Genomic DNA, 26945 nt, shown 5'->3' with positions numbered 1-26945 from the left:
TCCTCTGTCCCCTCTCTGTGTCTCCCTATGTGTCCCCTCTTTTTTATTATTGGTCAGTTCTTTTACTTCTCACGTGATCTCTCTTGTTATTGCAGAATACAAATAAATTACAAGTATTCAACTGAGTTACTTTCTGTGAACTCAGAGATAAAATCTTTTTTAACTGCAGGCCTAATTTATTTCTTTAGAATTCAATTTTATAAATTCTCAATCATCTTTTTTTGTTGCATTAAATATTAACTCTATGATGTATAGTTTGGTTTATCAAAAAAAAAATGTACCAGTGAATTCCTTCATATACCAATTTAATTTTATTAGATTAAATATTATATAAATAACATCTCAATTTTTACATCTCAATCTTTTAATATAATTTAAGTCATAAAGAAAGTTTTTTTTTTTGCTTTCAAATTTAATAATATTAAAGTTTACAAAATTATAATTAATTATTTAATATAGAAAAACATAAAAATAAAATTATTGTATAGTATTATATTTATATCATGTAAAAAATATTTTTAGTTGATTATGTACTATATGGAAAAGATAATGTAAATAAAGTATATTTTTGCTTTTAAATTTAATAATATTAAAATTTTCAAAATTTTAATTAATTATTTCATGTAGAAAACATAAAAATAAAGTTACTATATAATATTATATTTATATCATGTAAAAAATATTTTAAGTTCCGTGAGAAAATAAATAAGAATTATAAAATTATAAATCACGTGATAAGTAAAAGAACTGACCAATAAGAAAGAGGGGACACGTAGGGGGGACAGAGGATCCGGACTCATGTTTTTGGTAGCTCAGATCTTATAAAAAGCAATCATACTTTTTAAACAACTGAATATAAGTGCAGTTGTTCTGGTAGTTGTTAGTTTTGTCAAAGATCAGAATTCTTAGATCAAGCATAACACAATCATGATCTGTAAAAGGGACATTACAGAGTATAGATGATCTCTTTCAGTATGAATCAATGAACGGAAACCTACATGAGCAAAACAGTTTCTCATTTCCCAAATATCCATAGCCATTGTACTATACAAACTGTAAATTAAGAGGGCTTGGGAGGCCTTCGCTAAACCTAAAATCGCAGCTTACCCATATTCTTAGCAATTATACATTAGGTTGAACAACAGAAATAGCAGAGTACAAATTCTCTGCAGGGACCAAGTGGAAAGCAAGTCCAAAAGGAATTTATTTCCAGTATCATGACTAGCTCGTTAAATCTCAATGTCATCAATTGATATATCATCTTCATTCAGCTTCTTTAGTCTCTGCAACACATTGACCAGGAATTAGGACAAATATTCATACAGGGCTTTCAACATGAAACTAGTATGTTGAAAGTATATGTCTAACCGACTGCATTATGATTCATCGTGGTGCAATCAAAGAGCACAGGTTATAATTTTTTTATATAAACAAAGAAGAAGATGCAATGAGCACCTGACTTGTCAACTCTCATACTTTGCAATGCAGAACATAATCTTGAAAGCTTACGAAAAGGAAGGGAAATAATGAAACAAACCTTGATAAACTGAAGAGGATCATCGAGACTAGTTGAGCCCAGTACAATTTCCCTATTCAGCTTTGCTGTTAATTTGTGACAAGCTCGCAGCTAAAATCATGTATGACAAATTAGTAGCTCCACAAGTTATATAAGTCGCCCCGAAAGTTTCTGATAAAATGAAAGAACACATACCTCAGAGCGAGTTGCTCCACCAATGATGAATACAAAAATGCGTTGCCCCATTTTCCTGAACTCACTAGATGTACGCCTCAACATTGAATCAGTGACTGCATGCCTCAGAGTTGAATCACTAACAGATGGCATTTGCAGAGTGAGGTACAATACATGTGAACTGAACTAAGAGTTTTCTACAAGATTTTGAGGCAAAGAAACAATAACTTAACTAATCAAGGTTCGTAATTAAAGTCAAAACAGTAGACTGTCCTACTCGGAGAGTAAACTATATATAGGGGTACTTGCCTGAAAGAGGGATCAGTTATAGCACAGCCAGGCATGCAGAAAAAAACAACATGAAGATTTCATTTGATGAAAACTCAAAAAGGAATACCTTGAATACCCATCATCAGATTGTGAAGCGGCTCTAGGCCTGGCCCAAGTTCCTGTTCGTCTAGATCTCACAGAATGTGCATCTTGAGGTTGAATCAAAGGTGCTGTTACAGCCGGAGAGGTCCCATGAAAAGTTGGAGTTGGGTCATTCATACATGAGAAATCAGTTTTTGATAGTTCACCTTGGCTAAGCTTTTCAATAAGTTCCTGAGACATCACATTACATTTCAGTCAAGTGATTCATTCCTGCTGTGGTAGGACCTCAAATAACAAAGCAAAAAGTTTTAAGTTTGACAGCATTAGCAACTACTCTTAATGCTCTGGACCAGGTTTTTTATTGTAGAGGATGTTGAGTGATTGGCATGACAATCTTAGTATCTTACTAATGTCTCAAAAAGAACCTAAATTTGAATTGCATATAACAAGCATCACCAAGTATATGAGATGGTACCTCTACCAAAGGGTAAAATCGCGATAGTTGCCATGTCACTTCTTCACCAGGTCGATCTTTTCTGAAAGAACTTTTTCTCTATATGCGAAATAAAACCCAGATGTATTCAGACAGTGGTAATAATCAATGAACTTGGATTAGTAAAAACAGCTGATCAACCTTTTAAGTGCTAAATTCTAACGAAGAATGCACAAACCCATATTTACCCTATTCACGTTAAACTTCAAGGTGAAAGGTCGCATTGAGGATTTTTTCGTGTCTGATGATCCATCAAGCTTCCTCATAGTGTACACAGCATTCATATCTTCATCTGGTAGCTTTGCCAGCTACAATAAATAAACAAATTAAATAAAATGCATGTATTCAGCTCACCATAATATTCTGTGTGAATTTTTTTTTATGGGGAGTATGATATAATCATATTGGAATAAGGTACCTCCATCAGTTTCTTCAATTTGTCGTTCTCTAACTTATTGCCATGAATAGCAGCATATATCAGCAGCAGACGTAACTTATTGTCACTTGTCACATCCTGCATGCCAAAAAAGAAGAAAATTATATGCAAAAGAGAAGATTGATCGCTTCCATTGCTCTTTAGTTTATACAATAAATTTTGAGCAAAGGTCACCCACCGGTTTAGAGCGCAGAAAGTTGATTACTTCTTTAGTTCCCGCATCTCCGAAAACCAGATCCTGTTCCAGTTGACCCAGTTCTTTCAGTTCCGATTCCCTGATAATTTTGTTAACTTTAGCTGCTATCTGCATGAAATACGACATGCTTAGGGAACAAGGTTCGGTGAACTGAGCAGATGGTTACCTAGGAAATCATTAACAAGCAAATTTGGAGTGCTGAATGCGCTTAGTGGAAGCATATATGAGGCACTTTAAATAATATTTAGTGTTCCTTGTCCAAGTTTAAGGATTGAATTATGTAGGAAGCTCCAAGAGCTTGTCCCATCCACCAAGTTTCTGGTAGACTTCTGGTTAATTACTAGTTTGGCAGAGCATCAATGTGCTCTTTAAACCAACTATTAATTTTAGATAGATTTTTTTTATCTTTTTTGTTAGGAGTGATTGAATAGAATTTTGGCTTCCATATATTCGCAATATTTTACATCATTACAAAGAAAACAGTATACGATTGTCAAAATATAATGTGTTTTTGAAATTACTACAGTATTTTTGTGTATAGTGTAAACTCACATCTACGTGGAGGGAAAGCTTGTCATATTGCTCATTATATTGTGGCAACGCTTCAACAATATTTCGCAAGTCACGTGTAGACATGTCACCTCCATCTCTAAAAAAACATATAGAAAAAAAATCTTAAAACCAGAATTGTGCAAGTCAGAGTCAGTTGAAGTTTATGTTTCATGAGAATATATGAAAAACTAATCATGGATCATACATACAACCAAATATATTTTTCTAATATTATAAAACAATTGTCGATTAAACTAAAAAGAACTGTCACAAGTACCTGCTCATAACATATTGATGATATTAAAGACAGACCTTTCAAATGATGTTAAAAAACCAAGAACACGTTGATTATTATGTCTTGATAGTGCCAAGTAATAAAATCTGATATAGATTCGAATATATATATATATATATATATATATATATATATATATGCATTTTTCCGCTTCGACTATCGACTGACCAGTTATCTTCTGATACACTTTAATTGTATAGTTTGTATGGATGGATATCAATCTCTTTAAGTACCTTGGATGCCATACCATTATAATTCAATATGTTCTGTAATGGCACAAACTAAAGTGATATTAACCTTGAACCTTGGCGAATTTGTGCAGCTTTGTTTTTTGTAGCGAATTTGGTCATCTTGTCATGAAGTCGTTCGCTAGCCTGTCAATGTAATCATTGATTAGAGTGTACATTATTCGAACCTTTAAACAAAAGATCTGTGTTGATGTTTGAAATTTGACATACGTCTGCTATATGAGCATGACGAAGCTCTAACCATATAGGATCATGATCTTCTAAAATGATGTCCTTCTTCTCTGGATTCCCACCTGTTTTACTAGGAACCTATAAAGTATAGTTATTTGATATATAGTGGCTGAAACATTAGTGATTTGGAAGAGTAATCAAACATTTTGAACATAAAATCTAAAATGAATACCTCATGCACATATTTATTTCCCTCCATTTTAAGTAAATCATGACACATGGCATCATATGTCCATTCATGTATTATAGGAGCAATCTGAATTGGGAATAAAATTCCCTACAATGGTTAGATAAGGCATTGCGCGCGCTCACACACACACACACACACATATTAAAAGTGAATAAAGAAATTATATACCTGATCGATTGATCTATCCAGTATGAGCAACTCACAAGTCTCTTTTTGGGGGAAGTTAGCAATGTTAGATTTGTATTTCGTGAGACTATTCCATATGTTAGCAGCAAGCTTTGTAGGGAGTAAATCACGATATGTTATCATAGTGTCGAGCTCAAGGGATTTGGCAGCACGATAGCGTACAAAAGGAAATTCCTAACGACCCAAATATGCATGGCCTTACTCATTCTCAAAACACAATATATCATAATTGAGAGATTTGAATTACATACCCGTAACGAAGCAAAAACAGTAGCAATGCGTGTGGCCATCACAGTCAAATATTCATCACCTTTTATGGAACTACTTTCATCAACAAAAAGTTCATCCATAGCCTTCCCAGTATTAGTTATAAAAGCCTATCAATGAAGGACAATTATATATATTTATCAGTAAGATAGGATCACCCAAGAATCATTGTACAAAAGACATTGTTGAGTTAAAGGGTGTGAGTGAAAGCACAAATGTGGAACCGAATGAACTATAGTAATGAATAAAGAATATAACCTGACTATCAATTGGAAAATATTCCAAATTCATCTGCACATTTTACCAATAAATGAGAAATTTTACATATATTACTTAAACTAGAAACCATTTTAAAACTAAATATGAAAACAAGCTAGATCATAAAAATTACCTCTCGTAATCCACCTATTCGAGGTAAAACAGTTGAATCCCTTTTTATGTAGTTGATTAATTCTCGTGAAATAGGTGAACTAAAGAAGACAAAAGCTCTGAAAAAATAAAATAAAAAACTTAACCAAGACTACAAAAATGAAGTCATTCCTTTAAAATATTAGATTGCTACTTACTTTTTGTAGAGAGGGTTCTTTCCAGCCATATCGGACAGGAACAAGACGACACTGTATTATAATAAATTAATTATATGCGAGAGAGATTCAATACTTTTCATAAATTCAATTTATTACAGCCATGCACATTTAAAAGAAATATACTACATGTTTAAAGTCATATGGATGAAATTAGTTTTGTCGATATTCAAGAGCAAATAAGGTAAAGTTACTTTGTTGCAATCAAGTAACTTTAGGCAAAAATGTAAATAGTATCATATTGGGGGTAAAATATTTACTTTATTATAAATGGTTACCAACATCATATCTTGCATAAGAAGAAAATGCAAATAATATCTCATAATAGTCAAACCAACAAACCAGTAAAACTATTACTTTTCTTCAGTTGGCTGAACGAAGTAGATGGCAAGCATGTTAGGTAATGGTTGTCTTCGCTTGTTTATGTTTTCGAGCACTGAGAAAGAGAAGATTACAAACGGTGACAAGCAAATACTTTCAAGCATTGATAGTTACTCTTCTAAATTTGATTGTAAAAACACAACATATACAAATACATATATTATAGTCCAAAATTCCATTAAAAATTCTATTATAACCATAAACGCACGTCGCATGCAGACGATTTCACTTTATTTATTTACTTTTAATTTCATATCTTATTTATTCTAGCTTATGACCCGTTCCATGCACGAATAGTTTTTGAAAATATAATTTTATCTTAATAATTTGTATGATTTTAAATAATTTTTAAAATATATATGTATTAATATATATAATTTGAATTATCATACTAAAATTTTATACATTGGTTTATACATGATTAAAGTCAAGAATTTTATTTCAGTAAAACTAAGAAATTCTTTTGATGATATAACAATCGTACTTGAATTCGAATATAAAATAGGAAGTAGATAAAATAGTTATGAATTTTATAAAATGTATCATATTCTATTTACAAAACTGATGTTTTGACTAACCGAGTGAAATAGATGATTTGACTAGCGGATCGAATTAGCGGTTTCTTGTAAAACTGTTTGATTAGCTTTTTGTGAAACATACAAAAACCTTCTAACCCCAAATACTCTTCAAAGTAGCTTTTTGAGTATAAACATCTATTTGAATCCGCTAACTACCAAATACTATTATTAATGGATCTATATGGTCAAACCTTTAAAGCACCTCAAACCTCTAACTTCCAAACATGACCTAATTTAAATGCCTTGATTTTTATGTCTTCAAGTAATATATGTTATATGCGTATGAAGTAAAGGGAAAATAGTAAGACTTGAAATCTACAGACCTCTAGTTTTTCAAAATATCACATTCAATCAATTTTCAATATAAATTTAGTTAACTTTGAAAACTTTAATGAGAAATGAAGCATTTTATTGTTCAACATGCTTTATTTACAGATCCCAAGAAAATACAAGAAGAATGATGAGTTGGTTTTTCATAGAATGGCCTTCTTTGACTTACATGAAACATCTTCGCCTGTAATCTCTGGCATCTTACAAGAGTGAGACATTATTTTTAAAGTGATTTTGTCCAAGATGAGTACCTAATGAGGAAAGTGTTACACAATTAATAACTTTTAAGAGAGTGAATAATATAATTTAAGAAACTAACGAGCATGTAATGTCTTAGTACAAAAGCTTTAGAAGAACAAAAATTAAAATGGTTTCACCATATGTTACATCCCATGAATGCAAGCTTATTATAAAAAAAGAAATTAAATGAATTTTTTATATAAAAATACTATATTAGTAAGAATAGCTTTTATATGAATTAGCAAAAGAATCATGATGACATCATGTAGTTCAAACAAGCATATATCTTGAGCTTTATTGGGTACATATAAAAAAAAGAAGAACATACATTAACATGCTTAAATAGTGACTAAAAAGGTAAATTTAACGAACCTACTGTTTACTAAAACGGAAACTGACAAGAAGCAAACAATAAAAGCCTAAAATGGAGACACCAAGATTGTCAAAAGGATATGTATAGGATTTAACAAGTACGATATTACTAGTTTAAACAGATATTGCATATAACAAGTGAACTACTCCTTTTTTTGGATATAATAGTTGCTTGACTTTTTTTAACGTACTTTTAAGAGTTACCGTACATTTAAAATTTTATTTTTAAAAAATTCTTTTTCCAGAATAAAAATTTGACATTAATAATTTTATTCACAACAAAATTTTAAAAAATAATATTTATAAGTGTACAGTCAAATCTCTTAAAAATACGTGAAAAACTCAAGCGACTACTATATATCCTAACATAGGGAGTTGTACTTATCTGTACCATGTAACAAGCAACACACTATGCACTATCTTGAAGTTATAAAAATAGTAATCTTCAACTTCAATGAGAATATGTATGTTTTACCTTCCATGTGAGTCTTGCATCTGTCGATTTGGTATTTCGAAGCATTTCATATAACAGTCCTGCAAGGTATTAATATTTCATTATTTCTATTTAAAAATTGTTAAGATGTCGTTTTTTAAGTTACAAGTTGTACATTTGTAATAATTACTCTTAAATTTTCATTTTCTCTTGTACCAAAAATCAAAAATACTTAAAAAGATATATAAGTAGACGAAGTGTAACTAGTTTCGATAATATGAGACTAGTAACCCGAGTTGTATCCAAATACTACTACACCTCTTTCTCTCTCACTTCTCTAGAATCTAGGGAACCGATATTTCACATCTAGAGTATGTAGCTTTGGAATGATAATTGAGATTGTAACTGTTGCAGCATCAACCTCATACATGCTTTATCATCAGACAAAATCATTCAATCTTCTAGTCCTTCAATCTCACATGTTTGCTTTCCTAACACCGCATATGGAAATGGCAACATCTAAACAACAAGCTAAAATGGGCGTACATCAGTTCCAAATTTTTCTCTAAGTGTGTCTTTACAGAATTTTGACCATGCCTACGCGTCTACCTACCTTCAACCATTTTTGAGTGTTAAATCGAGGATTGCTTCATCAATTGGCTTTTCTATTCTCATCTTGGTGTAATTGGTTTTATAATCATTTACTTCAATCGGTTTTCAGATTGCGATAGCGATATCGTCCTTATTCTTCTTGTATCAACCACAATCTCTTTTAGTTTTTTCTCTTTCGATCACTACATAGAAAATGTCATATAATTCATATCATTTTAGATAACTAAAGCAGATTTAGAATATAATAATCTTATTTGACATTATTTAGCAGCATGAAAAATTCGTCAATTGAATAAAATGGAGCTTGATTGTTTATATAGATGTTATTCCATCAATTAGTTGCATTAATGAAAGAACAAAATGTCAAATTTTAATCATTGGATTTCAAGGATTATATGCATCCTCTCATCAACATCACTCGTCAACATTCTTGCTTTTCACTTAAACAACATTGTTGAAGCCAACATGGATAAATATATAAAGACATAAATTTATTTCAAGAATTTGATTATTGGGACTGACTTTCGAGAATTATACTTATCATAACATCAAAATCACTTATAAACACTATTACATTTCACACAACATTATCAAAGCCTACAGATGTAGAAAAACAAATATGCAACAAGACACATATATTTATATATATAATAAAATGGATCATATATATAATAAAATGGAGAAAGTATACAAGAGGCGTACGTTCACGAGTGACATTCCGGAAATTACGAAAACCATTATAGACGAGAGATGCCGAATCGGACTCCGACATTGACATGATGAAACAACAATCATATGTTCTGTCACAAATTAAACAACCCCAACAATGTAAAAAGATGACTCTATTAAACTATTAACAGAACATTCCCTATCAAAAGTGGAATCCCAGAATTCTTACCTTTGATTTGTTTACATTCCCTTGAATCATGTATGTTTTAGGCTTTCGACCAGGACCGCATCCAGACATATCAGACATTATACTAATTATTATGTGACTAGTGATTGTATTAAGTTGAATAGTTTATATTTGTTTTAAATTAATCCAATTTTTAAATGATAAATTATAACACAATGCTATTTATCATACGTGAGTTGTGGTGATCAGATTTTGTAACATATAATCAGTTATTTTTTATTAACTATTCATTATACGTAATACTATTCATCTATGTTGTTTTTTTATTAATAACTAAAATCAGTTATTTATTAAATGATGAAATCACTTCTCAATGGAGTATCAAATTTAAATTAATATTTATCTTACATAAAGTTAATGTGCATGTTTATCTTTGCAAGTTAGTTTTATTAATATCTTACTAACACACTTACATATATACTCCATATATAAAAATAAAATTTTATATCAATGATAAGCATTGAAATATTATAATACTTAAAAAGTTATACCGAGATGTCATATTGTCAAAGTTTGATACGCTTGAATTTTTAATAATTATTGTTTTTAAAATTGTGTAGATATCATTATTATTTCATCCGCTCGAGACTTAATTTTATATTCAATATCATGTGTATTAAGCAGTGTTGTAAAAAGCGGGAATCGGACTTAGTCGGTGAAGGCACCGTCTAGCGATTAATCGGGTAATCGGAGATTAATCGGAGTGATTAATCAGATCATTAATCGGAATCAATTTAATATTATTTTTTAAATTATATATATATTAATATAATTATATATAGTATAAATTTATAGTCATATAAAATCAAAAGATTAATGATTTCTTATAACACAAAACATGCCTTTGTATACATGTACAAGTCCAGTGATCTCATATATAAACTTGAATTTGATTAAATCTGCGAAGGAAGATATTGCAAATTTATGTAATTAGAGTTTAGGAGTTAATATTGAAAGAGTAAAAAGTAATAAAAACAACTTTAATTTCCGTGTTTTGTCATTTCCGTGCGTTTTGTTTTGTTTAAAATTAATAAAATTTTGAATTTTTTTACTTTTTATTTTGATTTTTTTAAATTCACCGATTTTTGACCGACTTTTTCCGATTAATCCCGATTTTGACCGATTTTCAGAAAAAACGATTTTTTCACCGATTAACGCTTAATCGAGACGGTGGCCGACCGAACAGCGATTAATCGGCGATTAATCCCGATTAATCGCCGACTTTTAGAACACTGGTATTAAGTCATAAAATTCTTCAACTATATTATAAATTTTTTTAATTTCTTGTATTTTAACTTGTAAATAATAATTAAACTTATAAATTTGTAATCCAAATTATAAATAAGTTGGATTCACAAACAAGTCTACGGGGCCGTTTGAGTAAGCTTAAAATAAGTACTTCTTACTTAAAGTAAAAAATGTGAAGTAGAAGTTAGTTAAGATATATAAGTGATTAAAATGTTTGAAAAAAAAACTAGAATTCATGAAATAAAAACTAAAAATTCTAGTTTTTTATAAGTGGTTCTCGACTTTTTACATAAACGATACGAATAATTGCTTCTAATTTAAAATTTCGAAAGCGAGGCTTTTAAACCCCACCTAAACACCCACTACGCGCTATATGATGTCCATCTTGCATGATGAAAATTTATTTCTTTCCAAAATTGCCCATAAAAATAGAATCAATAATTTACCGGGAAAACAAACTGACACCGACGAAAACAGTGTTCTATTCTTCGTATCGTTTGTTATAGCATCTTTTACATAAAAATGGAACCTGTAATTAAAAGATGGATGAGCATTTTAGAGGATGATTTTGTTTCCCACTGAACAACCTGTTGGGCCCTGTTCTTACAAAATGTTATTTACGTTATGTGCAATTTTTTTTCTGTTGATTATACTTCTGTGTCCACCTAAAATACAGTGTCAAGTCAAAAAAGTCAAATATTTCTCAAATAATTATTTATCACTTAAATAACTGATTTATTCAATATATACTCCCTCCATCTCTAAATATTTTTCCTGTTTGTACTTTTCACGTTTGCCAACACACATTTTTAATCGTTAATATCTTTCATTTCGTAGTAGCATTAAATATAAAAACTTCACTGTATTAAAATACTCGTGAATACGAATCTAACAAGATCACTCATGACTATATTTAGTTTTATAGATTAGATGTAAATTAGTAATTTGTCTTATGTTATGAACAGTACCGACATCACAAACAGGAAAAGAAAAAAGAAACGGAGGGAGTATTATATATCCACAAATTAAAATATATTATATGTAGTGTCACGTATATGAGATTTTTCACTGAAGTTTTTAGATTCTCTAAAATTACTTGTAAATAAAAACTAGCCCATCATTATTAAATATTAATATTTAATAGTTAGTAGAAAAATTATTTTCAAAGAGAATTTCTTAAATTAGAAATTTATTATATATTCACTTAAAATACAAATTCTAATTAAACATCTATTTTTTATACAGTTAATCAAAATACCTAATTTAATCGACTGATGTAATCGGGTAGTCAAAACACTTGATTAAATTCGTAAACAACAAACCACTAATTATTAACCATGTTCAATATTTTCTAATTTTTTAAAGTTAGATAATTTAAATTAAAAAAAATTAGTCCAAAGACTGGGAACGATAAAACCGAAACATTTTTAGAATGATTTAATCGATCTTTCATTTCCAACTAAAAGTACAAAGCTTTTCATAGGCGATCACAAAATAACAAGACAATTCGGAGAAATGTAGATTGATGACTACTAACTGGTGGAGCTACGACGAATTAAGCGGAGCTGGAGTGACTAACACTGGAGGTGGAGGAGCAGTAGCCGGTGGTGGCGCATTTGTCGTAGCTGGAAGCGACGGAGACGCCTGAGGTGGCGGGTTGGAAGCTGTAAGGTGGCAAGAAAGATCATCGTTAACATCAGAAGTACAATTGTGTGACTTGCTACGACGGAAATGTCGGAATCCTAGGAAGAGAGCAGTGATGATAGCAGCAGTGAGTAGGAAGAGGAAGATCTTTGTTGCTTTCCCCACATAACACATTTTTCTTTAATTTTAACTGAGATGTCGGATTCACAGAGTTTGAGAGAAAAAGAGTGGTGAATTACGACTCATTATTTGTTTCCTCGACAGATCAACTTTAGAGTGGGAGCCAGGGATACTAACGTATCGCATGTGTCCAAAGTTATTTTGATTTTACCGAGACAAAATATTATACAAACAAATCAATTTGAATATGTTCGGGCATCATCGCAGAAAATCGAAAATCAGAACTACTGTGTATTAACCAAATTTTATTGTAGATTTTTAATAAATCAGGACTTTTTAGTCGACTCGAAATGTAATCAACAGGAAATATTTTAAAATAATAGTTATGATTATGAATCGAAATTTAAAATCTGAAATGGACACCGCTTTTTTGAATACAAACAAAGTGGAGGTGTGTGTTGTTGAACTTGTCTGTGCTGAGATGGGTTATTAGGGAAAACGTGATGTAAGGATGTAACTGATGAATTAAGATACATTTTTGAATTTTTATTTATATAACACAGGGATTTGATGAGTCAATTTATACAGACCAAAATAACAAGACACAAACTAGATAATTGTGCTGCTATTTGTTGCTATGCATATTTGTAAAAAAATCACAAGCCACTTGTTTTCTAAGAATCATCCATCTTGATCATCTCTTCCACCACAAACTCCATGGCTTCATTAAAAGCTTCAAAACCACACGTTCGTTTCACTAACATTCACACAGCCAACATGCACACCCAGAAGACCTCGAACAATTTGCCACAAGCCTAAAACAACAATCACAATCAAGAAATATCAGCTTAGATTTTTCTTTCATATTCAACACGTTGTTATTCCTATGGCTTCTTCCTTCTATTTCTACAGGATATATTGCCATGACAATCTACTTCAAGAACAACATAACAAATTTGCACTACAACCACTCAAGTGTATAAACAGGTGCCATGTCAAACATTGTATATCCAAAACTAAGTGGCTTACCAGCAGAGTCTCGACTAAGCCATCCTATATTTCTCCAATCAACACTGCAAAAGTTTGAGAAAATTAAGCCAGCAAATGCACAAGACTTCACGCATACTCTGACATTTAGCGCCCACATAACAGTTGAAAAGATTCAAGCTACTACGACTGAGGTCTTCACCACTGACCAAGAGGTAAACAGTCTTCAATTTGTCAAGTTTGGACTACAACAACATAATATATTCAGGTCAGATGGTTAAAAGAGAATATGATGAACTGTAAGCATGATTGTCTAGCATAATAACATTCATATGGTCTTATTATAATATATCTAAATCGTGGCTGAGCAGTTCAACAGTAGTAAAAACATTAATATGTATGATTATATTGCTATGGCTTGCACTACTCTTCAAATTAACTATAAGTTCAAGTTTTTGACATCGGGCTCCAAAAGCTAATTGAGTAAGTCACCTAAGTTTTTAAAATATGGTTTTAACTTCTCTTTTTTTTTTTTTTTTTTGGGGGGGGGGGGGGGGGGGGGGGGGATTGGGGGAAGCTTAAAACACTGTATCCAATGCTTTCTGAAGGACAATCCAGAGTGTAGGACAAAAGGTTTAAAGGAGGAGCAGAATCGCATTAGAATTGGTCCAAACAATCACAGAATTATGATTTGGTTCATGTTAACAAGATGACGCACAGGGCAGTTGGCTCACATTACTATGCTGCCTTCTAAAGATAAGAAGGCAATATACCACACTCAACCATCTATAAAAGGGTTACAGAATACATTACATAGAGAAGCAAATCTGCTCTTAGTTATCATATCTTTTTTCAAATATGCAGACTCCAGCTCCCCTTCGTGACGAGGAAAAGATGCTACCAAACTATGTGCCAATCTATGTGATGCTCCAGGTCAGTTACTATTACAACCATGCAATGAACATACACTTGTCCAGTACTAATATATTTATGTCCATTATGTTACTCTTTCATGGTGACGACAGCTGGATATCATTTCAAGTGACAGTATATTACAAGATAAGGACGGATTAGAGCGGCAGCTTACGCAGCTGAAAGAAGCAAGCGTTGATGGGGTCATGGTGGATGTCTGGTGGGGATTGGTGGAATCCAAAGGCTCTAAGCAATATGATTGGAGTGCTTATAAAAGCTTGTTCCAACTTGTCCAACAGTGTGGTCTGAAGTTGCAAGTTGTCATGTCCTTCCACCAATGTGGTGGAAATGTTGGCGATACAGTTAATATCCCACTTCCCAACTGGGTGCTTGATGTCGGAAAAACAGATCCTGACATCTTCTACACTAATCGAGCTGGTAACAGAAATACAGAGTACCTCACACTTGGTGTGGACAATCTACCTCTATTTGAGGGTCGAACGGCAGTGGAGGTTAGTATTTCTCTTTAAATTAAAGTATAAGCACATTTATACTTATTCTATTAAAAAGCATAAGCATACTGATACTGACTTTTTTAGCTTCGTTACACAGCTATGTTAGATACTAACTTTTTTTTGCTTCATCACACAGCTATTTCAGATAGCGACTCTTTTTTAGCTTCATTTTAGGCCGTTCAACCTTATTTTTCAGAAATAAGGGTTTATTTCTGGAGAAAAGTACATAAAACTCTACTTTTTTCTGAAATAAGCCCTTACTTTTTTGTGAATTAACGAATATGAAAAACCTCTTCAACATATATATCCAAAAAAATTATAAAAAGATGCATTTAAAAAAAATAAGGACTTATTTTTATAAAAGTTTGGTTGCCAAACTTACTTGTTAGACAGATATCTAGCACGGATAAATATATAATATCTTGAAATCTGTAGATTTACAGTGACTTCATGAAGAGCTTTAGAGACAACATGGCAGATTATTTGGATGCTGAACTCTTAACAGACATTGAAGTAGGGCTAGGTCCTGCAGGGGAGCTCAGATATCCCTCTTATCCAGAAAACCAAGGATGGGTTTTTCCTGGTATTGGAGAATTTCAGGTGAGACCATAGGTAGAAAATACGATGAACCAGTCCCCTCCCCCCTCCTTTTCAACTTGTAAAATAGAATATCTACAATATTGGGTATTCAAAATTGAGAAACTGTACGCCAAATATTGCAGTGCTATGACAAATATCTTAAAGCGGATTTTAAGGAAGCAGCAATAAAGGAAGGGCACCCTGAGTGGGAATTACCAGATAATGCAGGAGATTATAATGACAAACCTGGATCAACAGAGTTCTTTGGATCGGCAGAGTACTTAACTGCAAAAGGAAAGTTTTTCTTGACCTGGTATTCTAACAATTTGCTGAAACATGGTGATCAGATCCTTGATGAAGCCAATAAAGCTTTTCTAGGATGCAGTGTCAAATTAGCAGCTAAGGTAAATCCTAAATGACCAAAACATCAAACCCTTCAATATTGCATGTGACCTGAAATGTGAAAATATATAATTCTACTTCAAAACAGGTTTCCGGAATCCATTGGTGGTATAAAGATGACAGTCATGCTGCGGAGCTAACTGCCGGATTCTACAACTTGAACGACAGAGATGGCTATCGACCAATAGCAAGGATGCTGTCCAGGCACTACAGTGTTCTAAATTTCACATGTCTAGAAATGAGAAACTCTGAACAGCCTGAAAATGCTAAGAGTGGACCGCAGGAGCTTGTTCAACAGGTTGAGATAAAAGACAATAAGCTAGCTTCTTTACAGTTCCAACAAAAAAGTTTGAATAGTGCTAGAACTCTGATCCAGTATGCGAATGCGTCTGTAATATGCCTTCACTAAACACTATCAAAAGCCAGGCTTCACAATCATTGCATTCTGAGTTTGCTAGTAACATATGTGTTACCATATAATGTTCAAAATAGTGGCAGCTGATGCTCTAACGTGTGAACTGTGTAGGTCTTAAGTGGCGGCTGGACAGAAAACATTGAAGTTGCGGGAGAAAATGCTCTCCCACGCTATGATCGCAGTGCTTATAATCAAATCCTTCTTAATTGCAGGCCGAATGGTGTAAGCAGAGATTTCCCACCAAAATTAAGGTTGACTGCTTTGACATACCTGCGTTTATCAGACCAGCTATTGCAAAGGAAGAATTTTAAATTATTTAAAACCTTTGTGAAAAAATTGCATGCGGATCAGGTATTCAATCTTTAACTCCACGAGAACATAATTTTTGCTCCCGGAGGTAGTAAAATCTCTCAAAAATTGTGAATCTTACCACATAATTTTTCAGGATTACTGTCCAGATCTAAGAAAATATGGAAAGGTCGTCCCACTGGAGAGGTCCAAACCAAAAGTACCAACCGAGGACCTTTTAAAAGCATCTGAAACCATCCAGCCATTTCCATTTGATAAAGAAACTGACATGAGTGTTGGCGGCCCAATTGCTGACTACTGGGATGGTCTTGTGGAGAAGATTGCTTCCATATTTATTTAAGACAGAACTGCTTCAGGGGAAAAATAATGCGACTTGTGATTTTTAAGAGAAGCAGAGAGTGTCAAGTCACTAATAAGTACTAGTACTAATAACAGCCAACAATTGTCACTGGCTCTGGTCATGGGAATATTACTTTTATTTGATTGAGAATCAAACTAAAGTCAGCCCATGTCTAATGTTATACAAAATCCTCAGATGTATGGGAAATGAGAATGTTTATTTAATGGAGTGTTTTGTATACTTCCGTGTACCTGAGTGTTTGCCGATTATATCCCCCATATTAGCAGTCCAACTTGTATTCTCCGCTATTGGATGCTGAGATTATAAAAAAAAAAGAAAAGCACTTGCTTTAAACACAACTCATTTTTAAGACATGGTCACCAGTAATCGCCGCAAGAACAAGATCCATATTTGAAGTGGTGATATCTACGAATATCCCTCATAACAATCTCCCTGCCAGTGAGCTTAGAGATCAGTTTTGCCACTGTGTGGCAATCATCACATGTTCGAAGATTCTTTCTGATCCTGATAGGGGTCCCTGGAACTGTGTTAATTATAGCAAAAGCAATAGCTAATCTTTCACTATGTTCCCAAAGCATCTTTTCTTTAACTTTGTCTTCAACATTATAAAAAACTGAACTTAGATCAGGTTTATATCCTGCCAACTTGAGTTGCATGGATAATTCTCTCAACTTGGCAAAAATTTCAACTGTTTGTCTGTTAGATTTGTCGCCAACCATGAACCTGTAAAAAACCTTGTCTACCTCAACAAAACTACATCCTGGTTCCTTCTGTAGTCTTTTTCCTCTTACAATGGCTCTCACCCTTTCCACATCATCCCATCTTTTCTTGATAGCATAGATATTTGACAAAGCAATGTAGCTAGAAATGTCATTTGGATTAATCTCAATAATTTTCTGGGCTGAAATCTCAGCTAGTTCAATATTTTTATGGAGCCTGCAAGCAGAAAGAAGTGCGACCCAAATATCACTGGTTGCTTGAAATTTGATCTTCATAATCAATTCATATGCTTCATCTAAATACCCAGCTCGTCCAAGAAGATCTATCATGCAAGAATAATGAGATTCTAGAGGCTCACAATTATACTCTTTTCCCATGCTATAAAAAATTTCTTTGCCCTCTCTGACCAATCCAGCATGACTGCAGGCTGACAAAACTGAAGCGAACACACCCTCATCTGGAATAATGCTTCCCTTCATTTCGTAAAAGGTAGATAAAGCTTCCCTTCCTCTTCCACAAAGCCCGAATGCTGTGATCATAGCACTCCAGGAAACCATATTTTTGTTAGGCATCTCTTCAAAAACATATTCTGAACATAATAAATTCCCACATTTAGAATACATATCAATGAGCGCAGTTCCCACCATCACATTTGTTCCAAACCCTAGCTTACTTATATATGCGTGAAGGGATAGCCCAAATTGCAAGGCTGTGATTTCAGCACAAGCTCCAAGAACAGACACAAGGGTAACTTGATCAGGTAAGCCATGTTCTGAAAACATTCTACAAAGAAGCCTAAGGCTTTTAAAAGCATCTGCATTTCTTACATAACCTGAAATCATTGAATTCCACGACACAACATCTTTTTGTGTAAACTCATCAAATAACTTCTCTGCATCCGCCATCGAGTTACAACGACAATACATTTCAATAAGAGAGTTCATTAAGAAAACATTATAACATACCATATCAGTGCATATGACATAGCCATGAATTGCCCTACCAGGTTCCAATGCACCTAAATTTACACAAGCTGAAAGTAAACCAAGAATAGTAGTACAATCTGCAACAACTCCACAACTTCTCATCCTCCAAAAAGTTACCAAAGCCTCTCTCGACGCACCATTCTTTACCAAACCCGAAATCAACGAGTTCCACGAAGTCAAATCTCTTTTGGTCATTCTATCAAACACAATCCTAACTTTGTCAATGTCCCCAAACTTACCATACATAGCTAACAAAGAATTAGCAACATAAACATCCTCCTCAAATCCATTAACAACCAACTCACAATGAACTTTCCTACCAATTTCAACAACACCCAAATCACCACAAGCCTTAAGAACAAAAGGGTAAGTAAAATTATCAAACTTTTGACCAAAAATCATCATATCACGATACAAAGACAAGGCCTTTAGAGAATCACCATTACAAGCATAACCTCTAATCATAGAATTCCACAAGAATGAATTTTTAAACCGAACTTGATCAAAAATTACATGGGCTTCAGCCATCTTGCCACTTACAGCATAAAATGCAGAGAGTTTGGTGAATAAATATGTGTTTTGTGTGAGAATAGCACAAGTGAGCATGTGGGCATGGAGCTGCTGGCCTTGTTTTAAAGATTTGGAGTTGGTGAGAAATTGTAAAATGGCTCCACATTGTAAAGATGTGAGCTTTTGGTTCTGAAATTTAGGGGGTTTTAGGTGAATTTTAGTTGAAAATTTGAGAGTTAATATAGGACCCTTCATCTAGAGAGTTAAGTGCAGGGGTTATCTGTGACTTGTGTAAGTAGCAACTAATAAAGAGTTAAACACAACTGAGATACTCTGAGGTTGAGTGGAAAAAATCTCAGCGGCCCAATTCGTTATTGGTGGGTTTGATATTGCTAGAATATTATCAAAAACATGATGATTTTAATTATAAAACAATTATAGAGAACATATTTATACATTTTTCAAATATTGTCAAAAACATGATAATTTTAATTAAATTTTTTTTAAAACGAACGTGCTTGCACATCTCTAAAAAATCATAAATAAAATTTGGAAACATAAACATAAGTTAATTCATATAAAGTTTGGGGGAAAAGGTTAACAACACATTTGTTCATTTGCACAACTTTCCTCATTCTTTTTGCCCAATATACATGTCTATATTATAATCAAATGTGCAAAACATCTGAATGGGTATTCTGAATTCTTATTAACATTTGTCAATTTTCAACAATTCATTCATAATAATATTCTCCCTTTGTTCAATATTCTATATTCTGCTTCTTCAATTCTTGGAATTACTTAGTTATTGAGATTTTTCATGGTTTTGATTGGTTTTGCATCAAAGGGTAGCCAAGAAAAAGAGATTCTCGAATGCTGATGCATAGGCTTATTTCATGATATGACAAGGACAAGAATAATATGGCTATGTAATCATTTGAGTTGAAATCATACAGAGGATGGGATTTTTTTTGTTGAACATTACTAGTGCAATGCTATGAGCTCCGCGGCCCAGAATATTGCAGAGTTTTATTCAAGAACTGTAACTCAGTCACCGATTTTGGACAATTTGGTGAAGAAACAAGGTATAGTTAGGCTGTAAATTCTTTCTTTTTGTATATAATGTGTTATTTCTGCATGTTGATAAGTTTGTTTGCCTAATTTTACTTTAAGCAAAGGTAAATCGCGGCAAATGTACTGCTTCTGTTGTCTTAGGCGCGGATGCACATGATGATATTTATACTGAGTGTTAAATGTAATGCATACACTTTCAATCAGCATTGTCTGTGTAACCAGCAGCTGAGTGTTAAATGTAATGTAGGCATTTCTGCAAACAAAAATTTGTACACATCACATTTAACGCTTGATGTTCTATACAGAGAGCTGGATACACATAATGATCCAAGTCTGTCGTAATTGCCAGCTGTGTCTTTGTGTAATTAAAAGTTAATCCTGTATTGATTAGATGGTATCAAAGATGTTAGTATTATTCCACCCCCTTGTCTAAATTTTGCTGTAGCAACTAAGAACATTATAAAATCGGGAGAACCAAGAAGGCTACTAAGCATATGCGGTTCTTTTCAGAAAATAATATTAGCTTGTGTAGATGTTTGTGATCCATATATTAAATAATGCATCACTCCTCATGAAGACTATGGGTAAAGGCTTGAATGATTTCTGTGTTCGGTTTTAATTTTTGTCGATAAGTCAAATCATTTTATTCATAGTAATATCGTCCTCACTATATACACATAGTATCCAGTTCATACCATGTATCAGAGAAACTGGCTTTCTGTCCTTGAATGTAGAATGAAAAGTAAACAAAAAGCATTCTATTATTTGTGCACATAAAGTATTCTATTATTTGTGCTGAATGTTAAAAGTTTCCATTCTTAAATACTAATAAACAGTTCCTCACAATGCATCATTTCTGCAGGTAGAGTAAGTTATGGCTCAATTGGGAAATATTGTGAGTTGTGTATACTACAGATAACATGCAGAAGCAGCTTAATTGGATGCCGGTTTGCTGACAAAGTAAATCATCATAAAGATTATCATTAATACACCTCCCCAAGCTAATCATACACGTTGTATTTGGCCTAAAAGGGAACTACACAGATATAACATAAACTGATAAAAAAAAATTGCTGCTCCACGCTCTCCTGCAAATCATATTGCTTTAGCTACGCATTTCCTGCTGAAACTGGGATTGACGACAGCTCTCACATTGTTTATAGATTTCCCATTCAACACTTTCACTTCTTATTGCCATCTACCCTGCACCATCTGTGTAGTCTTCTGCAAAACTTCAGAGCATATATCCTACTATTTGCAAGGAAGTTGCCTCCTCCTCAACTTGTCATGGCCCAATCAGATACCGTTTCACCTGAAACATCAGACAATAGTAGCACAATTAATATCGCAGTTATTTCTGCATGTTCTTTAATAGTAATCATTGTCCTCTTCTGGGCTTTCGTTATTTGGGGTAGGAAAAATAAAGTTCACCACAAATATGGAGTAAAAGATGAGTATCCTCTAACAAAGTTAAGCGCAACCGATGCATCCCCTGGTATCTATTGTGGCAATAAACTTTATTATGAACTAGAATTGTATATATATCTCCAAATGACCTTGATTTTTTACCTTCCAGGTCCTGCAGTGAACTACAGTTTTGGAAATTCAGGTAAAAAAGATTTCAAAACCTTGTCAAATGTCACCAGTTTTGCAGACAAACCACGTATCTCACTTGCCGAAGAAAAACAATCGGAAAAATTAGAAGTTCCATCTGGAAAATTTCAAGCAAATTTGCCACTCCCACCAGGAAGAGTGTCCATTTCGGCCCCAAAACCTGTTCCACTAGTCACAGAAACTGAAAATCCTGCTCCTCAAGTCCCAGCATCTGTTACTAAAGATACAGAACCTGCTACTCCAGTCTCAGGAACCCCTCCTCCTCCTTCACCAAAAAAGCATGTGGCGCCTCCACCACCCCCAAAGATTAACCTCCCTCCACCACCTAATCCACCAAAATTAGGTACTGGACCGAAGCCTCCACCTGGTAAAGTCGGTTTTTCTGCAAACAAGGGAGCTGGTGAGTCTGACAGTCAGAAAGCAAAGTTAAAGCCATTCTTCTGGGACAAAGTTCTTGCTAACCCTGAGCATTCCATGGTGTGGAATGAGATAAAATCAGGCTCCTTCCAGTAAGTAATTTAGCTTGTCTTACTTTCTCGCGGATCTTGCAAAAAAATGACTGCTGTTGAACTTAATATTGAATTTACAGGTTCAATGAGGAGATGATGGAAGACCTTTTTGGTTACACCAGTAATAACCATAAAACTGAGAATAGTTCCAAGAAAAACCAGGCAGCAAAAGAAGCTCTTCAATTCACTCAAATTATTGATCCTAAGAAATCCCATAATTTATCAATTTTGTTGAAAGCAGTAAATGTGACAACTCAAGAAGTCTGTGATGCCATCCAAGAAGGTAACTCTTTCTGCTCATATTGTTTTTGATCAAAAAGAAGGTACAGATTATTATGTCAGATTAAGCAACTTTTACCATGGAAGTGGTTATCTGAATTATTCTTGGACTCAAGATAAACCAGGGGTTCATCAATACCGTTTTTTGTTCTTCCACTCTTCCCCCTTTTAATAGGGATGAAACTATGAAAGGGGGTTCTTCATTTCAATCTTACAGGGGACCGGAAGGGTCAGGGGGTGACCCAAATCTGCAAAAGTAATATGATGGGGTGACCAAAATTAAAGGAGATAATGTACAGATCTACATATCGACTCGGTCTCGTATATATATATCATGTCATTGTGTTAACTAACATGACAAAAGTTTTAGTTAGAATTTGAGTCTCTCTTTCTTTGGATATAGGAGTTCAGAATTCCCTTTACAAAGTCCACACAATTCGAGTGTACCAGAATATAGGGGTTGGGCTCCTTATTTTCCATTTGCCATTAAAAAACCCACAAAAAACTTGAAATAATTTTGGATGAAGTTGCAGTACTGTTGTTAACCTCGGTTCTCATGATACTTTTCTTTTTTCCGGTTGAGTAAGTTTTTTTTAATTCAAGTAAAAAGTAGGTTAGTTTTGGTTACTTATTGGGGACAAAATACCTGAGTAATGGTGCTGAATCTTACCACAATGTTCCTTCATGAATATTTCCATTACAAAGAAATAATAGCAGTATAAGTTCAGTGCCTGATATATGCATCAATGTCATCTATTATTGTCAATTTGCCACAGTATTGCAATCATTCTATCAGTCAGCAATATTTTTTATTTGTATAAAATATGTCCTTGTCTAATTTATCGATTGGCCTTTTTTTTGGCAATAACCAGGGAACGAGCTTCCTGCTGAGCTCATTGAAACTTTGTTAAAGATGGCACCAACATCACAAGAAGAGCTAAAGCTTAGGTTGTACGATGAAGACATCTCTAAACTTGGACCTGCTGATCGGTTCGTCAAAACCCTGATTGAAATCCCCTTTGCCTACCAGCGTCTGGAGGCTTTGTTATTTATGTGTTCACTGCAGAATGAATTTGGTTCCCTAAAAGAGTCTTTTAAAGTGTTGGAGGTATTATATTTTGTTTATGTTTTATTTTTTGGTAAATGCATATTTAACTTGTCAATTCGATATCTGTAAGTTTTTCGGTCTTACGAATTCAATGTGACTACTCAAATTTGATATCTGTTAAAGGCTCATAAGTCATAATAGCTTTTCTTCTTGTCCAATGATTTGTGATCAAGTTTCCGACACTGGTGATCCCATATTAATGTTATGAAGAAGGAAGCAATAAAAAAGGATTTTAGGGATAGAAATTCGTATGATTACTTAGTAAAACCACACACATAGTGAAATGTACTGAATGTGATGAATGAACATGCAGGTAGCATGCACAGAGCTTAAGAACAGCAGACTTTTTCTAAAGCTCCTAGAAGCGGTTCTGAAACTTGGCAACCGTATGAATGATGGTACATTCCGTGGTGGCGCACAGGCATTCAAGCTTGATACACTATTAAAGTTATCAGATGTTAAAGGGGTCGATGGCAAGACAACACTCCTTCACTTTGTTGTTTTGGAAATTATCAAAAGTGAAGGCCTACGTGCTGCACGTAAATTAAAAGATAGTAGTAGCATGAGTGACAAGAAAGTAGAAGATATGCTTAAGGATTCTGTTCAGGAAACCCCGGAACACCTTCGTAGTCTTGGGCTTGAAGTAGTCTCTAATTTAAGCAATGAGCTTGCTAATGTTAAAAAGGCTGCAGCTATTGACGGTGATATGCTGACAAATACAGTAACGAAACTTGGTTTCTCACTAAAACATAATAAAGATTTTCTCTACAATGAGATGAGCAGTGAGGAAGCAGAATGCCAGTTCCGTTCTACTCTTGAAAGTTTTGTTAGACAGACAGAATTTGATATTATGTGGTTGCTAGAAGAAGAAAATAGGATAGGTACTCTGGTCAAGAGCACAGCAGAGTATTTCCATGGCACTCCAGGAAAAGACGAGGGAATGCGCTTATTTATTATTGTTCGTGATTTCTTGGTAATGGTAGATAAGGTATGTCAAGAGGTGAAAAAATCAGGAGAAAATCCGGTGAAGATGTTCCCAAAAGAAGCTTAAAGTGCATCAACTTCTTGAGAATCACATTTACGGCAGCAGCAATAGTCTTCTCCAAATGTTCATGAATCGCTGTTTCACCGCAATGACAGAGAAACTTGAGGATGATTTCGGTTTAGATAATGGAAGTGGAGGCAGATTAATTCAAGTCTAAACAGGTACAACGATATCAGTGCACAAAAACTTAAGAGAAACCACCAACGTTACTTAGAATTCTAATTTTTTTTTCATTTGATTTCAACTGATAGATACCAAAATGAAGAAATGCTGAACGATATCATCTTGCAAGAAATCATGGAGTTCCCGAGAGTTCAATTAACTGGCTTTCAAAAATCTGGCAGGAAGTCAGATGAATAATCGGGGCCAACTCCGAACACAAGACAAGAAATGTTTAATCAAGACAGATGAGTTCTTGTTTTTGGTCTCAGCTGTATAGAGATGTGATGGCAATTGAGTTTAAGTCCATAGTTTTAGTTTTAAGTGAATATAATTGACATGTCTTGAAGATGGTAAGATTATGATGGATACCAATAGAGTGTAATATATCAGTTGATAATAACTTTTGATTCTTGATGATATATGAGTGAAACTACACTTTGTTTGCGGAGATGGTGATGGTAAAAGCAGCACCACTTAAAGCTAATTAAGTCATATAATTAGTCCAAAAGTAAAGTAAAAGAAGAAAAAAAGGTGCTACATTATAGTTAATGCAGAAGAAGAATCTCTTAATAAGTAAATGCTGTGGTGGCCGTGGCGTAATAAGCTACTGAAAACATTCCATGAACCATGCAAAGAATCCCTCCGATGGACAGAAAATGGTGTTCTGTGAAGCCGCACGAGACTCTTGATTTTCTGTTCGAATGTGTCCCGATCACCAGCATGGATAATCCTATGGCCAGTATGATCCTGTTCAATTATGTCGTAATTAGATTGAAATCGCCAAAATAAAATAGGTAAATTCCGAGACTCTACTTTCGAGTGAGATATGCTGAACACGGTTACACGAAGAAAAGATGAAAAGTGTGCTGACCATGTAAAAACGAGACATGCCAGTGACAACTGCCTGCTAGGAGAAGCCTTCTCAAACTCATCTTGAGAACAAACACTGCACCCTCCGAGCAAGTTAGCAATAACATGGGCTACACTTAAAAGTATTGCTGCAGCTAACCCCAGCTGGAAGGCCTCATGACTTGGTTGCTTACACTCAAATATCCACAGCCTTAAATGCTTCTCCTGGAAAACATAAAAACCATCATATACAATAAATTTCACCAAACCAAGAAAAATCTCAAAAAAATTCTATAAAAAAAAAAAAGGAACCTGGTTTTGAGCAGCTTCAGCTTGGATTCCAAGAATTCCAGCAGTGATATCCAGTGTTATGATAGCAAGGCACACAAAAACACCAACAATCTTTGCCATAAGGAATGAAGTTGTGAGATGCAGAAGAATGGGGAATAATGAGAAAGTGAGGGTGAATATATAAGGAGGTGGAGATAATGCAGGGAAAAAGTATCTTTAGTGAATAAACAGTAGGAGTGTTGGGGAAAAACAGACTTTATATAGCTTTAGAATGAAATGGTTCCCTTGCTTTTAGTGTTGTGCGTAGGTTCCTTTGGTAGAGGGGGATGTGGTCTAGACTGTAGATGGAAGGAAGGCATATCACAGCTAGGAAGTCTCGTGCCATGGGGCATCTTCTACTTTTTCATTTCGGTGGGATATCGACCATGCTTTTTTTTTTTCTTCAGCTCATCGTCTTCTTTTTTCTTTGAGGGATTTTAGTGAGAAAACTGTTAAATTTAGATTATAAGAAATATTTCTTTTCTAAATTGTACTTTTCGAGCGGACATATCATAATTGGGTTTGTCTACTGTGTATCCACGGGCATATACTAAACGCGAAATTTTATACGTTTGGGAGATTTTGACTGGTGTGGTGGTTGTATATGCAGGATAATCTCGATCATCGTCAATAACGTCATTAATAACATGTCATAATTGTGTAAG

At 33.9% G+C, this 26945-nt stretch overlaps 5 protein-coding genes across 7 annotated transcripts; 2 read left to right on the top strand and 3 right to left on the bottom strand.

Annotated features, from left to right (window-relative positions):
* Positions 1-1047: 1047 nt before the first annotated feature.
* LOC108226731 (SNARE-interacting protein KEULE) lies at positions 1048-9464 on the bottom strand. The gene is made up of 21 exons (XM_017401723.2): positions 9389-9464; positions 8117-8175; positions 7199-7280; positions 6098-6176; positions 5723-5773; positions 5548-5644; positions 5415-5447; positions 5141-5266; positions 4872-5063; positions 4686-4769; positions 4493-4591; positions 4332-4408; positions 3740-3836; positions 3170-3295; positions 2974-3069; positions 2744-2863; positions 2538-2615; positions 2088-2293; positions 1712-1829; positions 1538-1627; positions 1048-1283 (listed from the first exon to the last, which is right to left on the bottom strand). The coding sequence occupies exons 1-21, from the start codon at positions 9462-9464 to the stop codon at positions 1230-1232; spliced, it is 2040 nt and encodes a 679-aa protein (XP_017257212.1). The 3' UTR covers positions 1048-1229.
* A 3959-nt stretch (positions 9465-13423) lies between these two features.
* Positions 13424-17323, top strand: LOC108227775 (beta-amylase). 3 transcript variants are annotated; one of them, XM_017403111.2, is made up of 8 exons: positions 13424-13816; positions 14466-14534; positions 14627-15025; positions 15464-15628; positions 15751-16011; positions 16098-16307; positions 16536-16775; positions 16870-17323. In XM_017403111.2, exons 1-8 carry the CDS (start codon positions 13607-13609, stop codon positions 17071-17073), a joined length of 1758 nt encoding a protein of 585 aa, XP_017258600.1. In that variant the 5' UTR covers positions 13424-13606; the 3' UTR covers positions 17074-17323. The 3 variants fall into 3 exon arrangements, with proteins under 3 accessions (XP_017258600.1, XP_017258602.1, XP_017258601.1); XM_017403112.2 differs by lacking the exon at positions 13424-13816 and adding an exon at positions 14155-14365; XM_017403113.2 differs by lacking the exon at positions 16870-17323 and having other exon boundaries at positions 16637-16772.
* Positions 15853-19698, bottom strand: LOC108227774 (putative pentatricopeptide repeat-containing protein At3g11460, mitochondrial). The gene has a single exon (XM_017403110.2). The coding sequence runs from the start codon at positions 19563-19565 to the stop codon at positions 17451-17453; it is 2115 nt and encodes a 704-aa protein (XP_017258599.1). The 5' UTR covers positions 19566-19698; the 3' UTR covers positions 15853-17450.
* A 203-nt stretch (positions 19699-19901) lies between these two features.
* LOC108225033 (formin-like protein 5) lies at positions 19902-25549 on the top strand. Its single transcript, XM_017399833.2, has 7 exons — positions 19902-20395; positions 21247-21879; positions 21961-22507; positions 22588-22790; positions 23659-23894; positions 24208-25100; positions 25191-25549. Exons 2-6 carry the CDS (start codon positions 21672-21674, stop codon positions 24943-24945), a joined length of 1932 nt encoding a protein of 643 aa, XP_017255322.1. The 5' UTR covers positions 19902-20395; positions 21247-21671; the 3' UTR covers positions 24946-25100; positions 25191-25549.
* LOC108225034 (protein VASCULATURE COMPLEXITY AND CONNECTIVITY-like) lies at positions 25476-26555 on the bottom strand. Its single transcript, XM_017399834.2, has 3 exons — positions 26263-26555; positions 25973-26175; positions 25476-25848 (listed from the first exon to the last, which is right to left on the bottom strand). The coding sequence occupies exons 1-3, from the start codon at positions 26359-26361 to the stop codon at positions 25668-25670; spliced, it is 483 nt and encodes a 160-aa protein (XP_017255323.1). The 5' UTR covers positions 26362-26555; the 3' UTR covers positions 25476-25667.
* Between the last annotated feature and the right edge of the window lie 390 nt (positions 26556-26945).

Source organism: Daucus carota, chromosome 6 (assembly GCF_001625215.2).
Source record: "Daucus carota subsp. sativus chromosome 6, DH1 v3.0, whole genome shotgun sequence".
Lineage (NCBI taxonomy): Eukaryota > Viridiplantae > Streptophyta > Magnoliopsida > Apiales > Apiaceae > Daucus > Daucus carota.
Note: the sequence above shows the minus strand (reverse complement) of the source record. Positions and strands in the feature narration are given on the sequence as shown.

Excerpts from the sequence above, each read along its gene's own strand:
- LOC108226731 (XM_017401723.2), bottom strand. The coding sequence starts at position 9,464 with ATGTCAATGTCGGAGTCCGATTCGGCATCTCTCGTCTATAATGGTTTT. Across the intron at positions 6,177-7,198 it reads TACAGGCGAAGATGTTTCAT|TGCTCGAAAACATAAACAAG; the intron begins GTAAGTCAAAGA and ends TCTCTTTCTCAG. Across the intron at positions 4,770-4,871 it reads TGGATAGATCAATCGATCAG|ATTGCTCCTATAATACATGA; the intron begins GTATATAATTTC and ends TTCCCAATTCAG.
- LOC108227775 (XM_017403111.2), top strand. The coding sequence starts at position 13,607 with ATGTCAAACATTGTATATCCAAAACTAAGTGGCTTACCAGCAGAGTCT. Across the intron at positions 13,817-14,465 it reads TCTTCACCACTGACCAAGAG|ACTCCAGCTCCCCTTCGTGA; the intron begins GTAAACAGTCTT and ends TCAAATATGCAG. Across the intron at positions 16,776-16,869 it reads AAAAATTGCATGCGGATCAG|GATTACTGTCCAGATCTAAG; the intron begins GTATTCAATCTT and ends ATAATTTTTCAG.
- LOC108227774 (XM_017403110.2), bottom strand. The coding sequence starts at position 19,565 with ATGAAGGGTCCTATATTAACTCTCAAATTTTCAACTAAAATTCACCTA.
- LOC108225033 (XM_017399833.2), top strand. The coding sequence starts at position 21,672 with ATGGCCCAATCAGATACCGTTTCACCTGAAACATCAGACAATAGTAGC. Across the intron at positions 21,880-21,960 it reads CGCAACCGATGCATCCCCTG|GTCCTGCAGTGAACTACAGT; the intron begins GTATCTATTGTG and ends TTTACCTTCCAG. Across the intron at positions 22,791-23,658 it reads CTGTGATGCCATCCAAGAAG|GGAACGAGCTTCCTGCTGAG; the intron begins GTAACTCTTTCT and ends GGCAATAACCAG.
- LOC108225034 (XM_017399834.2), bottom strand. The coding sequence starts at position 26,361 with ATGGCAAAGATTGTTGGTGTTTTTGTGTGCCTTGCTATCATAACACTG. Across the intron at positions 26,176-26,262 it reads CTGAAGCTGCTCAAAACCAG|GAGAAGCATTTAAGGCTGTG; the intron begins GTTCCTTTTTTT and ends TATGTTTTCCAG. Across the intron at positions 25,849-25,972 it reads GCATGTCTCGTTTTTACATG|GATCATACTGGCCATAGGAT; the intron begins GTCAGCACACTT and ends ATAATTGAACAG.